The sequence below is a fragment of the Aphelocoma coerulescens genome, chromosome 3 (assembly GCF_041296385.1).
Source record: "Aphelocoma coerulescens isolate FSJ_1873_10779 chromosome 3, UR_Acoe_1.0, whole genome shotgun sequence".
Lineage (NCBI taxonomy): Eukaryota > Metazoa > Chordata > Aves > Passeriformes > Corvidae > Aphelocoma > Aphelocoma coerulescens.
The window spans coordinates 106,586,969-106,602,198 of record NC_091016.1 but is presented as its reverse complement, the minus strand read 5'-3'; the positions used below and the strand labels follow the sequence as shown (position 1 = coordinate 106,602,198).

Here is a 15,230-nt window from a genome sequence, read left to right as displayed (position 1 = left end):
TGTCCAGTAAACAAGTCTAAAAAAAAAATCACTCTCTAAGAAAATTCTTTCTTGGAAGACTCTGTTCAAAATGTCAGTTATCTGTGTGAGACTAGCAGAAATAAATACTTTAAATTTCAATAGGATCTTGTACAATATCCCCCATATACAAAATCTTTCAGGCCTTACTCTAATTTTTACAGCTTTGTGGGGTTTTTTTGTAGGTTATTTGGTTTTTTTAAACAATGTTTAGCAGTTTTGCCATTCCCAAATTAATGATAATAGCTTATGAAAAGCTAGATATGATTGACACATTGTAATTTCCAGAATCCATTAAAAAATTCCCTGACATATGCCAGAAACATTGTGAGAAAATCAATTATTACTCTTTAAATGCTTTACCATAAATAAAGCACATTCTGCCAGTTCAAGGTAAATTCACTTTGCCGTGGTTCATGAAGCTTGACAGACAGTTTCACAAATGCATTTTTATATTGATTTGAAATAATAGTAAGGCTGTTCTGAGAAATTACGTGTTGATTCTTGAAATGTTATGTTATCACCTGGTCCTTTTAGAACAGATGTTATCTTTGGAAAGTCTTTAGTATTCTTGTGTTCAACAACCCAGCTTGTATTTTCATTCAAGAAAGTTGCTACCAGAGAGTACCACTGGATGCAGTACAGTTAGACTACTGCCAAGCAAAAGAAAGGGTAAATAATTACCAGTTAAAAAAAAAAGCCTATCTCTATCCCCTTTTTCTGAACTCCTGAAGCCTTGCAGGGATTAATGAAGAAAAAGCGAAGTACGCATGGCTTGAACTGCTTTCTTGCATGGATGAATGACTGTGACGTTTTCTGCAGGAATTCAGTTTAAGCAACTGATGTAAAAAATTTCTTACCTTCTGTGGCCACCACTCCTCTGAGGTGGGGGCATACACTCAGGAACAGTATTTACTTTGAGTTGAATACATTGTGAAGGTTTTTTTTTTTTTAATTTGTTACTGGTTATTATTTAAAAGAAAAAAAATGAAACCCTTCTCCACGTTCAAACTGCTTCTAATGATTTTATAATTAAAATTATCCTAAGTTAAAATTTCAAGTACAGAATACTGCTCTCTGTACTTTATGCATGTTTCATAAGTTACCCATGTGTTCAGCTGTTTCAGCCCAGTTAAAAACATGTCTGGTTTTGTTGTCCTTCCTGTTTTGTTAAAAGTCAAAATACTTTTCCATATGAACAATAGAAAAATTTCTTAGTTACAAAAATCTGCCTTGTAGATGTTTTGAGTGAAGCAAGTATTTACTTCTTGCAAAGCAAAGCATTATTCCTCTTTATAATAACAAAACCAGGTTAACTTTAAATTCAGTTGGCAAATCATACAACAGAATTACTAGTTTATGATGGCAAAAAGTAGGAGTTTCACTGAAGTACACCAGTTTTCTTCTGCTTTCCTTCACTTTCTTTGTCTTGTCAGAGATGATGGGTTATTGCTGGATTTGCTGCAGCTCTTTATTTGGGCAAAGAGCACTCAAGCTTCACATTTTCCAAACAAGACACTTTTGGTGCTTTATTTCAGGCTTTCTACTGCAAAAAGTGTATCTTGAATTTGTTTTTTTTAAGTAATCAGTGTAAGCTTTCATGATTACTCAAATGTGAGTCTTTGAAAGTTTCACGCTTGGTTTGTTTTGGTTTGGAGGTTTTTCTTGTAAGTTGAAATAAAAAATTTCTTTAACCTTTTGTTTTATGTCAAAACCCATGAGGTTTTCACATGGACCCAGGAGGACAATAGACAATGACCTTGGAGGAAGTGATTCAGATAAGATACAAATCATCCTAATAAGTGTAAAATTATTTCGGAAGATTTCTTTTAACTGTTTCTCAGTTAGCAAACAGCATATCTCCTCTGTCAGATATTGTTCTGTTTGTTTGTTTGTTTAATTCAGGAATACAGCCTTATACAAATTATGATCAGACATATTTAAATCCCACTGAATTTCATTAGAAGAGTTCTCAATCTGAATGCTTTTATACATGGTCTTTCAGTAGACTGGATCTATATTTATGAACTCCTGTATTTTAAGACCAGAGGAATGACTATGCTGTCTATTGCTTCTTTACTGACAACATTAATCTCTTATTAGGTACTTCTCATTATGCCCTTTAATCTTCAATGAAAATACTAAACAGCACTGGGCTAAACACTAAATTCTGTGGAATACAGAGGAAATAACATTTTAAAATGTTAGCAGAACTCTTTTTGTCAGACTGGAAGTTCTTTTTTGACAAAGCAAATTGTTCACCAAGAACAATTTCAAAGTACTCAAAATACCAAAATGATGTGATTTATGCCTGAAAAGGTTTTCTCTTTACACATAACTTGTTTGCCGTGGTCAGGTCATATATTTTTGCTTTCTACATTCAAATGTATCTTTTTACATCTAAATTTACATTTAAGGACCGTGGCTGTTAGCTTAATAACAATTCAGTCTACACCAGGCTACTAAAATAAAGTTCCAGGGTCTATAATTTTAAGGATTGCATCCTTTTTATCTTTGAATGGAAGTACATTTAATATAGCCCAGTATTTTTGCATGATTACAAATTTTATTGAGACAATCAACATTTTTATTTGTATTTCATCCAAACCAAAAATATTTTATCTTTCTCAGGTATCTGTGATCTGTGAACTACAATTCTACATTCATAAACATGAAATAAGGAGACTTAATGTATGACATTGCTTTGTCTTTGCTACCAGGAGTTTCATGCCAGTAGTTGCCATCCCTGGTGAAAAGCAACAGGGGAACAATCGGCTTCAGTCATTTTGTTTAAATTCAAACTCCTGAATGAGTTGCTAGATCTGTCTAAGTCCCACTGCTGGCAATATAGAGATATATCTAGAGGACAGTCAGGCTGCAATCTTGACTTATGTCAGTGTTCATTGACTGTAAAATTAACACAGGTAGGAAATCCTCCTAATTGAAGTATCTCAGTGTTTTCTACAAGTCAAGGCAGCTGGAAGATTTACTTCTTTCCTGTCTACTTTGTTGCTTTTCTAAGACACTGTTCACTCCACAGTCTAGTGGGCAGAACAGTCCTTAGGGTCTTTATTTTAAAAATTTCCATGGATTTTCAGTCTGTCTGAAATTACTTTTTCTTATTGATTTATATTCCAAAAGCTGCATGTTTTTGATTTTCAAAATCCTCCAACTAGTCCTATTTAATTTTTCCACTGGAGAGGTTGGATTTGCTTTGGTTTGGTGTCAAGAACCTGATGTTTCTCCTGAATCTACTTGCAGACCATCCAAGACCTATTCAGATCACAAAAGTATGATATGTTTTTAATGTCCTTTGTCTATCATTAGCTATATATTAACAAATTGGACATTTGCTTTCCCAACAACATCTGAACCTTCTCATTCTGACAGCAGACGGATCTTGAAGCTCAGTCTGTCAGCTTTGAGATCAACTCCAGGAAACATCTTTATTCTTAAAATTCCCCAGTATATCAGCTGGCAGATGACAGTCTGGGTTGTTACTTCATCTTCTACCTTCTATACCTTTTTCTTTTCAGATGTTTAAGTAATCTTTATACAAAATACATCTGTTCTGATCTGAGCAGATTCCTGTTGGATTTTAGACCACCACATTACATTTTTGGTGGTGTTTAATTTATCTTTTGTTAGAAAGTCTTATTCAATAGAACAAATGAATAGATGCAGTGCAACCTGAAGGGTTGTGGCCCACTTTGGCAATAACAAAACCAGCTATTTTGAGTTAGAGCTTCATTTTGTGTGAAAAGTCATTTCCCTATGTTGTGCAATTTTTATGTAGCAGCTTTGTGAAAACATCGACTCAAAAATATCTTTTTACATTAGATATTTTCAGTGTTTCTCCACCCTTTTATTGCTCCCACTGGCATGTCTACAAGTTCTTAATACAAATGCTTACAGTAAGAGCAACCTAATTCACTACAATAGATCTCAGAGAATCAAACTAGTATCAAATAGATATATGTGCTTTGCTTCACATTTCCTCAGTCTTTCAAGTTGTTTTAATCTACCATTAGATTAATTCTCCATGGACTAGATTTTGAGGAGTGATTCATAGAGAATTAAGAGTGCTCAATAATTCTCTGTCAGGTATTTTATTATCCAATTTACATTATAGTTGCATTTTTTAAAACCTTGTGAGAAACGGGATTTTCAGAAGATATGGACATGGCTTCCATATACAAATGGAAATACCAATTTCTTTATGGAAAGGGTTGTTGTACATTGGAACAGGCTGCCCAGGGAGGTGGAGTCATCTTTCCTGGAAATGTTCAAGAAATGGCTGGATGTGGCACTTAGTGCCATGATCTAGTTGACAAGGTGGTGCTTGGTCAAAGGTTGAATCTGATGATATCAGGGATCTTTTCCAACATAAATGATTCTGTGGTGCTGTGGGATTCTGTAAATGGATCAGCTTGACACTTGCAGTGTAACAATAGCTAACTTCTGGAAGAAAAACTGTCCATAGAGAAAAAGAATTCTTAGGTTGCTTTCAAACATTCACTTTTTCTTAAGAAAATTAATTGGAATGGGTGTAGTTAATTTTGGGACACTTCAGTTAGGCTGAAAAAAAGCAGAATTTCAGGCTAATTTTTCTTATTTACTGCTACTGGTAAAGTATTCTTCATTAAAAATAATTAAAAAAAAAAAAAAAAAGAGAGAATAAATTTCTTGATTTAGATTTAGGCTTTCTGGAAGCTAAAGCATTTTGTCCTGCACCTCTCAGCCGTGACATTCCTCCCTGTTGTACCTGAAATAGAAACCAAGAACAAGAGCTGTTAATTTGGCAAGTTGACACATTTGAGTTTTAAAAAAAACACAGAAAGTCAGATCTGTGTACTTAAAGCTGTCACTGGACATATGGTTCTCATATTTACCAGTCTAAGGTGATGAAACCTTGATTTCAGACCTTTGTTTCTAAGAAACAGCCTAGGAATAAAAAAAACAATGGGCCATTGTGTTATTGTACCAAAAAAACCCCTCTATTATGCAAGATGACCATAGCAGTTATTGAACAAAGGAGGATTGCAGAAACCTTTCACATATTGCTTCCAAGAGAAACTAGAGGTTTTGTGATACTCAGGAAAACTTTAAGCAACACATTGCTTTAAGAGAAAAATTCCTCTGACCAAAATTAGTTCTTTCTTCAGGAACCCTTCAGTGTGATCCTTTTTCTCACCTAAATATAGAAGTGTCTAAGGGTGTTCAAAAATGCCTTCATGCCAAGCTTCTTACAGACACTTTGGTCTTTTCCCATCTGAGAGTTCACTTTCTCAGTGGACAGCAAGGAGATATGTGGGAAACAGCAGAACACACATGAAAAATGAACAATATGCTGGCAGTAAATGCCATATAATTCTTTGGTGGGTGCTCTTATTATAGGAGGAAAGTAATACATTTATTAAAGAATGGGACAAACCCCAAGGAAAGAAAAGGGAAGGGGAACTGTGGATAACTTGTGTTCAAGAATGATCTGTAGATACTGTTTTTGATCTCAGAATTTTTTTTCGGTCAGTCATCCTTTTTCTGTGTCCTAAATGATATTAAGCCATTAAGCCAAACTTAAGTCTTTCCTAACAGGGAAATTGTGATATTGTAATTTAACTAAAAGTCCAACACAATTAAAAGTAGTCCAAGATACCTAATTTCATGTAATCAGAGCAACCTTACATTTGTTTCTCTAGTTGCTCATTTCAGCATTGTTTATAGACTTGAAACTTTTGCAGTAATTTTTGTTGATACTTTGGGTATTCAATCTAAATTCCAGAAAAAATACTTTATAAATGCTATTGACTTCCTGATTTGTTTTGGTGAAAATTAAGAGAAACATTATGGAAAATGACTCCTTCCTGTGTTCAGTTTCTTTCATGGCTCATTCTGTTAATACCAGACTTAGGTGAGAAATGTGTGGCATCCTGTATTTAGGCTTTCCCTTCTGTTTTAGCAGGCTCCGCTTCTAGCAGTTGATCATGCAGCTTGTTCCTGCTTCATCTTAGCCCATTATAACTTTTAGCTTTAAAGCTTCTGTTAAGAGAAATGACAGAACTTCTATTTTCTCATTGTCTCCTCTGTCAAGTGCTGTTTGTAGTTTTATTTTGTTTTCCTTTTCTTTTTTAAATGGGACTCTGTCCAAATGCTCACTATGTTTGGAAGGCTAAATAAAGTGAACTGGAAGAGAGACATACTTCATCCTGTCAAGATGTCCTCTTAGGATCTTAGGAGACTTCTGTTTTAGGTCAGTCTCAGGCTTGAGATTTTTACTCTGTGGTGGAAAGAGTTTTAGTGTCTGGTGATACCTTCAAATTCCTCAGATTTGGAAATAGGACTTGTCAACCTATAAAGCATGTCTGCAAATTTGGAATTTAATTAAAAATTCTCTTTCAGATGCCAAAAATAGCAAATAATAATGCCTGGAATAGATGAGGAACCCACAGAGTGGTTTTTCTGTCTTTGTTTTTCTTCATATGGGGTTGCCCCTTTTGAAAAAGAGAAAATAATTAAAAGCCAAGAGAGTGAAAATTTCAGAAGTGGAAAGAATAGTTAAAGTAGCACTATATAGGTTTGTTAAAATAGTATTTATTCCTTTGTTTCATACTAAAAAGCTGGTCTGCAGGGAATCACATTCTCTGCATCTAATTTCCTTAAATGTTCTATCACTGAGACATGTTCATCTGCCAATGAATTGAATGAACCCATTCCAGAGGGATCAGACTGAATGTATGACTTGCCTTTAAATTCAGAAAACATTGCAAAACCATATTAATACTGTAACTGCTGAAATATACTGTTTATGTGTAATTTCTTGTCCATTTTCAGACTGTAGAACCAGAGGACAGTTTAATGCATTTTCATATCACTTTCGGGGGAGACGTTCTCTTGACTATAGCTTTCGGGAGGACAAGCCCCTGAAGAAAATGAAAATGTCCAAAACAGTAAGGTGAGAATTTTTTTTTAAGAATTATAAAAAAGCATTTGCTTTCAAAATGGAATGGAACTGAATCATTTCTTTGTAAGCACATACCACTTTTTTTCCAGTGTCTGCTTTCTCAAGTTTATGATTGATGTATTTTATTCTGACACTTCTACATATCTACAAAAATAAACCACTTTTTTCAAGCTCAAATTAGTTTAAAACTCTTTGTGAGTAGTATAAGTATAGTACTTTTGTTCTTCCTGCAGTTTTCGTGAAAAAAAAAACATTAATGAAGCGTAATTTGGGGATTTGAAATGCCACATACCTACAGTGCCTGCAGTAACTAAATTAATCTAAATTATTTCTATTTCCTTTTCTATAGCTCCTTTTCGGAGCTTCTAGATTCTCCTGTAGAAATAGGAGGATACCAAGTGTTGATTTCACTTGCATAAAAATTTATGGTAACGGTAAGGATTACTTCTGGTACCAAAATACTCAGAGCAGGAATGGAGAACAGCAGTGCTAATAATATTGTTTATAACAACCTAATCCTCAAAATACAGCAAGGAAGTAAATCACAGTTTCAGTCACAAATTATCAGCTGCACAGGGTCCCTGCCCTTTCCAGGGAATAAAAACTTATGTATGAGTTAGTGACATGAAATGAGTTCTGCTCAGACCATTTCTTGATGAACAAATTTGAAACATTTGAATTATAGCTCTTTCTATTCAGCATGCATTTTTTTAACAAATAAAACTCTCTGAGTGATGATGATGACGAAGTAGAGTTTACCCACTCCAGCAAGGAAAGCATCTAGACAGATACATAAAGAGCTAAATGTATTTCAGCAATTTCAAATACTCTGGAGGTGTTACAGTACCTGAAGAAACACCATGATTATATTTCACTTATTTGAGAGGAATCTGGCCTGAAATAAAAAATCCTTTAGGTGCTTAGGATTTTAGACAAGAGAAGACAGCAGCTAAGTATAAGCTGGCTTATAGATGACATGAAAAGGTAGGTTCCTTTGAGGTAATCCTTGAAGAAGGATGTTTTGTCTGTCTTTACAAGTGAACTGCTAGAAAAATTTACAGAACAGCAATTCACTTTTTAAGGATGCTAGTCCCATAGTTCTAAAACTGTAAAAGGTGTTAAATTAAATAAAAATGAAAGCAAGAAAAAAAAATGCTTACATCTAAGTACAAGCTTGTTTGACTGTGTTTCAGAAATTACTGTGTTTCAGTCCAATTGCTAATTAGGAATACAAAATAGTAGATGTACAATACTTCATTTGTAGCGTAAAACTAAAACAACTTCAGTCACTGAATGTTCCCATCAGCTCTCATGCTCAGTGTTCTATTTTAATTGCATTTGTGGTGAGAAGGGTTTTTTCCTCCTTTTTTTTTTTAGCTTCGATTTTCAGTAACTTGAACAGGTGGGGAAGATTAAATCTTTTGTTATGCAATAGCAGCTGGTTTACTAGAACTTGTGCATGTTATGTTGTTTAGAGTTCTTTTTCTCTAATTTAGATGAAAAACTATGGGAAACTCAGTAGCTTGAACCCCTGCCAGTAAGTGCTGTTTTAATTTATGCAGAAAGATTATAAATCCTGAGCCCTGATATATGAGAATTTTTTGCCAGTTCATTCTTTGAGTATCCCTTAGCACTGGAGATGACATGTTAACAAAATAGTAATGCCTGGAATTATTAATAGATTCAAGGATCTGCAAAATAGTAATAGATTCAAGGATATTAATTAAAATTAGTGTTATCTATGCTTTTGAATGCATGTTTTTTCAAATGGTGCCAGATAATATATTGTTAGTTATGGACAGTTCCTTTTGTTACTCTTCCTCATCAACAGATTGAATTGATTAACACAATTTAGTGTTATATATCCGTTATGAGATGTCAACAAGAAAGTACTGCAGACAAAAGACTTTAGCTTTTGTGTATCATAAGCAGTATTGATGGCAAATGTTAGTAAAAAATATGCGTATCTAGAAGTACTTCTCATTTATTTATGAAACCAAACTTTCTCCTTTTTAAAGTCATATTTCTTAAAATACATGTTCTGCTAACAAGCCTGTAGAGGAACAATATGGTTCAGAATGTGAAATGTGAATTTCATATCAGAAGGAACACTTTTTAAGACTCTTTCCCTTTAGTCTGCTTTCATACTGGAGGCTCAGGGGTGAATTTAAGGTGGTGCTCTATAGTGTCACTGGTGACAACTTTGTGTGTAGCCCTGCATGAAATACATAAGTTTCTAAGTATAAGAAATTCTCTGTTGCTAGTGATAGTCACAGCAATCTAGAGCTCACCTGTCCTGAGTCTGTCTTCAGCACCAGCTGGTCTTGTGTGCTGCTGTGGTTCATATTGTTCCTACGTTTGTTGGTTGCTCTTTTTTTACACTTTTGTTAAGTGTCCTAGAATATCTAGCCAAATAAAAATGAGTTAGATGAATATCCTGACTTGGCATTCATGGCATTCATTTGTTTTAGTTCTGTGAAACAGAGTAAATATTTCCGTAATGCCACATCAGCATCTAATGAAAACAGAAATGTACCTGCAGTGAATGACTTCAAAGAATTTGTTTTGGAAATGCAAAAAACTATTTCAAGCCTCAGAAATCAGGTAAGATGCTATCATGAACTAATTCTAGTCTATCAAGTCTAATTGTAGATTTAATTAATAATGTTTTCCTAACATGTGTCTTACATTTTTAATATTTAGACATCCCCTGCAGACAAAACCCACCACATAATATCTCAAACAAAAACCAACACAGAACACTGTGTGTTATTATTCTTGATTTCTGTGTTCTTTTGAAATCATACTGAAATATTCTACAGCTGGATCCTCTTGACTTTTGAACCTGAAGCCTTGTGTAACCATTGTATACTAAACACAGAATTGATCTTTCTCTAAAAATTTGTGTGTTGTTTTAATAACATCTTTTTTACCATTTGAAACTTATACAATCTGTGTAAAGCAATGATTAAAATGTAGACTTCATAAGAAGTAATATGCCAGACTACAGCTGTAAACATAGGTAAGATCTAGATCACTTAGAGAAGACTTCACAATGTTTGCAGGTAAACTCTATTCAGCCATAGTGGAATCCCATTTTTAAAATGTACACCATACAGAAGTTAATAAAAAATTCAAGTAAATATTTTAAATTAAGGTATTTAAAAAAAAATTTAAAACTCACCTCCTTTCCAAAACATTTTTGACAGTTTAAATTTGTTTTTCTGTACATGAAACATGTAGGTTTTTAATCTTTGTATGCTCTAGGTGAATATTCCAATGGTAGGAAAGATGTATTTTCTGTTAGCCTTCTTTTGAAAGACTATCTCCATATGTTTTACCTGTTTTTAATCTTTTAGCATTATAAAAACTAAGTAGTGAGAAGAAAAACCCAAACAAGTATAACAAGGATTATATAGCATGTAGCGTAAGGGAAAAGATAGAATACTTTACACAAATAAAAACCTTTCTTTGATTCAGTTACTTTACTTTTTTAAATGTTTTCAGATAAAAAAACTTGAATCACGCCTCAGTAATTCTGATTGCACTGATGAAGAGGGTAAATCATATTCCAGCAATGAAACCTGGAAAAGGGACCCTTGTACTTTGTGTGAATGCAAAGTAAGTATGTGGAAATTCACTTTGAGATAGAATTATAATTCTGCTTCTAAACCAGCAGTTCCAGTTTTGTGCCTGCTAATTTCTGTGTAATACTTGCAAATTTCTTTTTATGGATCTTCAGTTATTTTGTACAGAAAATTATATTATTCAGATATTCCTGCCCTGGACATTGTTTTTCAATCCAGCCATTATCTATTTTTATTATATTTCTATTTTCATTTATGTAAAGCTAAATGGGAGAAATTAACTGCAAAGCAAGATGCTTAATGAAGAAGTCCAAAAAAATGCATAAAAATCAATAAAAGTTCATCTGACTTAGTGTTAGATTGTAATTTTCTTCTATCAGAGAGAAAATTTTTAAAAGGTAGTAAAAAATATGTTAGCGCTTGGTACCCCAGTCTCACCTGAATGTTAGACAAAAGCATATTTTCTGCTTTATCAAAAATATGTGGTAATACAGACAGTGCCTTAACCTTCTCAAAGTAAGTTGATATTGAAACAAACTATGTGGGGTTATAGTATTAGTCAGGTTCTTACAGAGAATGAATGAGAATATGTTCTGCAATAACATAAAAAAATGTATTTCTTGTTTGGAATATGTAGCTAAGTATGTTTTTGTTCTGTTATTTTTTCTCCTGGCACAGGTTGGTCAGATTACCTGTTTTGTAGAATCATGCCCGCCAGCTGACTGCAAAGCACCTGTGAAGGGAAAAGGAGATTGCTGTCCAGTCTGCTTGCAACAAAATACTAATAAAAAGAAGCCATAAGTCTCCTTTTTAAGAATTTAGGGTGCATACTCCTCAAATCATATCAGTGCCTGCTGATGGCAAAAACAGGTAACTACAGTCCTAACAACAGCAGGAAACCAAGATTTACAATATTCTAATGGTGCTGTAACAGTATAACATAATGTATCATTTTATTTTCTGCCCATGAAGGTAAATCACAATGCAAAACTTAACAAAAGGGAAAACAGCAAACAGGTCAAAGTTAATTGTGTGTTATACTTCTCAGGTTAGAGAAACTCAAACTGGTGCTACTTTAAAAGAACACTGTCAGGTAGTTTTCGGTACCCAAAATGACTGGGTTTAGGATTTACTCTGAAATAAACACTTTGTTTCCTGTCTTTACTTAGCAACATTAAAAGTTTACCGTCCCTTTCTAGTACCAGTCTGTGTTGATACTTAGCTCTTTGCTGTTATTTAGTAAAATGCCAGGAAAAGGAAAACACAAGGTCACTGTGCCTGTAGCAATGTCACAGCAGGCCAGTTTCTGCAAACATCAATGCATGGAAATTCTGTTAAATCACACTATCACTGCTGGGTCTGGACCAGCACAGAAATAAACAAAGCTACTTGACACCTTTCAACATCCTTTCCTTAATTCAAGGAGCAAAATAAATCAAAATTTTCAAAGCAAAAAAAGCTAGAATTAGTTAGGACATATAAATAACTGTAATTGGAAGAAAGAAAAAGCAACTGAATGTGTATTATAGATGTAATTGACAGTGTTCCTCATTCTAGGGAAACATGCATGACAGAGTAGCATTTGATCTTAAAAATTAACATAATCCTTTTCGTCAAAACATACGTAATTACTTGACAACATTTTTTTGTTTGTTTGTTTCATTTATTTTAAATCTTTGTAACATAACCATCCAGGTCAGTTTTAAAGCATGCTTCTCTTGATCTCAGATCAGCTCTTGTAATTGTATGGCCCTGTTTTGAAAATGTGAAAAGATGTCACATGCCATTTTGTATACAAAGATTCCTACTGATTCATTGTACATATTGCGAATAGACATATGTTCCTGATTATATTGTGGCACTGTTGAAAAAAAGAAAAATCAAAATCAAGCAGCATGATTAATTGTGGATTGACTACTTTTTCTGATAAGGTATTTGATTTTTATTTTTTTTTCCAGTTTCATCTAATGAATATATATTTTTACCTCAATATTTTTGTCATTTGTGTTAAAAATGGTCTGCCAGTGGACTTCATCTCCCATTTAAATCTTGAACATTATAGAATATATGTCTACACTAGCATTTCAAAGTTATGTACTTTTTAGAATGCAAACTGCATATTTTTGACCAGGAATAATGTTGAGTGAAGGACAACTATCATACCTCATTTTACAGCTTTTTTTGTGTTTATTCAGAATTAATTGTTTCCCTGAATACTTAATTTGCTAGAGGTTATTGCTCTGTCCTTTAGTCCTAAATCAGGACTAGCTAGAACCAGAGCTAGCTGCATAATTCACTGACTTCTGAGTTTAAGCATTCAAATTCAAGGGACAGAGATTGGGGTATCAAATAAATCTGCACAAAATTAAACCTTCACATGTTAAACATTTCAGATTATGCAAACAGACTGAGTACTTAATTATTGCATGGTAGAACAAATACCTATCTAATAACTAACCTAGCACAGCAGTATGAAATCCACTATCATATTTTGGCACATAATTTCTCTACTAACATTAATAATTTCTAATTTGATAAACTATTACCATGACACACATTCAAACTTTTGTGTAACTTTAAAGCTTAATACAGAAACTTTGTTTCGTGCTATGGTGGAAGCAATATGTACATGTGAGTGCTGTGTTAAAGGTGTGTGGTACACATGGAATTGCAATTTATATTTTTGAGAATATTTTAATTGATTTTATATACAATGTTTTATGTAATATTCTTTGTTAATACTTCTAGAAATTGTGTGTGGCGAGCATGACTGAGTATCATATGGTTCCTAAAAACTGTCATTCTTGTATTTCTTTGATACTCTGGTATTTTGTTGACTTTTGTTGAGAGTCCAAACCACATGTCTCGTCCTGTAATTCCAACTCAGATGGAACTCCCATTGACCTATAGCAGAAATTCCTCAAAGAGGAAGGGTTGCAGAGCTAAACCAAATGTAACTTAACTGTCCAGTTAAAGGTGGCAGTAGTACATCCAACTGATTACTACTTGCATTCTTCCTTTTCAAGTTTGCATTAAATAAACTTTCTCAAGATTTCCGCTTATAGGAGAAGAGAGTTTCCATTTATACATTGTAAAATAGTACCTTATATCTGATTGTTCCTTTTCTCCAGCCTCCAGAGTAAAGTGGGAGGTTTTCTTCATTGTTCACTGTTTATTCATATGGTATATAAAATGGGCTTAGGAGTCTGGATATGCTTAAACAAGTGTAATAAGTGTAATATTGAGTTATTTTCCACCATCCATCTGCTTATAAATCAGGAAAACCAGGTCTTTATCCACAGTCTAAAATGTAATCAGTCATGGATTGTACTAGTTCAGTTTTATTGCAGTATCTCTAGAATCAATGTTGATTTTAACATTTCTAAAACAGTGGCCAATGGCTAGATGACCATTTCCTCAGTATCCATTGTGAGAATATTGCTGTAATATGATGCAAATTTTACATATTTATTTTCTTTTTTTAATGTTACCTAAAACAAAGTCATCGTTGTTGTTATTTTAATCAGTAAATTTACCAAAGAACTGTTTGCACTGTATAATGAATGCTTTTCAGTTAAAATAAAATGGGCCACATTTCCAAGTAAATTTCAAGTAATTTCTTCTTGTACGTGTATTTTTTGGATTATTTGCTGAAGTTCCAAAAAATAGGCTTTGATAAATTGCTAGATACTAATACTGTCCTGACCAGCTGTTGCATTATGATGTACCTAATCAGGAGATTGTATTGAGTCATGAAAAGGCAACATTGTTGTTTAATAGCATATTTTAAAGCAGACATACTAAGAATATCAGACTGTTGTTTTGCAATTGTCCTGGCTGCTTAGTTCACAGAACCATATACTCAGCTGAGTTAGAAGGCACCCACAAGGATCACTGAGCCCAGTTCCTGGTCCTGCATTCCCAAGAGTCACACCATGTGCCCAAGGGCATTGTCCAAACACTTCTTGAACTCTGTTAGGCTCCCTGGGGAGCCTGTTCCAGTGCCCAGCCACCCTCTGGGTGAAGAACCTTTTTCTGATACCCATCCTAAACCTCCCTGACTCAGCTTCATGCCATTTCCTCAAGTCCTGCCTTTCATTACATAGTTCCTTTACTTTCTTTTTTTTCCCCACTTACCCTGCTATGACATAGCAAGGAAGCCTCTGCACCTCCAGCATCCTTCTCCTTTTCTTTTGGGCCTGATGTATTTGCCATCCAGCTGGCAGTGTTATGAATGGTCCTTTCATGGGGCTTAAGCATTACAGCCTGCTAACAGATGGAGCACAGTACAGCTCAGATATGTCTAAGTGACAAGAAGATCTGGCTAGCTGTGCTTAGCTGAAAAGCTCTGAATTGAGTATCTCTTCAGATTCAGAAATAGAACAGCAATTCTTGCAAGAAAGGAATAAACTTAATTGTTGCATTCGGTAAAGACGTTTGTGTCTTTCTGATGCCTCCCTCGATACAATTTTACATTCTCACAAGTCATGTGCTGAGTTGCCAAAACAAATCTCATTATCTACTTATATCTTTATGAGATGCTGTAAGTGGTTAATCTGATGTGCAGCCATTCCAAGAATTGAAATGGCAAAGTGCTTCATGTCTCTTTTCGTAGAGATAAGCAAGAAAAAGGTGTCCAGAGGGGGAAATTAAAGTAATTAGGA

The 15,230-nt window shown here is 34.1% G+C and overlaps 1 protein-coding gene across 3 annotated transcripts in view; it reads left to right on the top strand.

Moving 5' to 3' along the window:
- Window positions 1-14,182, top strand: part of PXDN (peroxidasin) — a 90,637-nt gene extending 76,455 nt beyond the window's left edge. For all 3 annotated transcript variants that reach the window (XM_069011513.1, XM_069011512.1, XM_069011516.1), the window contains 4 exons: window positions 6,850-6,970; window positions 9,451-9,583; window positions 10,487-10,600; window positions 11,245-14,182. In XM_069011513.1, coding sequence (XP_068867614.1) covers window positions 6,850-6,970; window positions 9,451-9,583; window positions 10,487-10,600; window positions 11,245-11,367 — 491 coding nt within the window. In that variant the 3' untranslated portion in view covers window positions 11,368-14,182. The remainder of the gene's footprint in view (window positions 1-6,849; window positions 6,971-9,450; window positions 9,584-10,486; window positions 10,601-11,244) is intronic.
- Window positions 14,183-15,230: the final 1,048 nt, after the last annotated feature.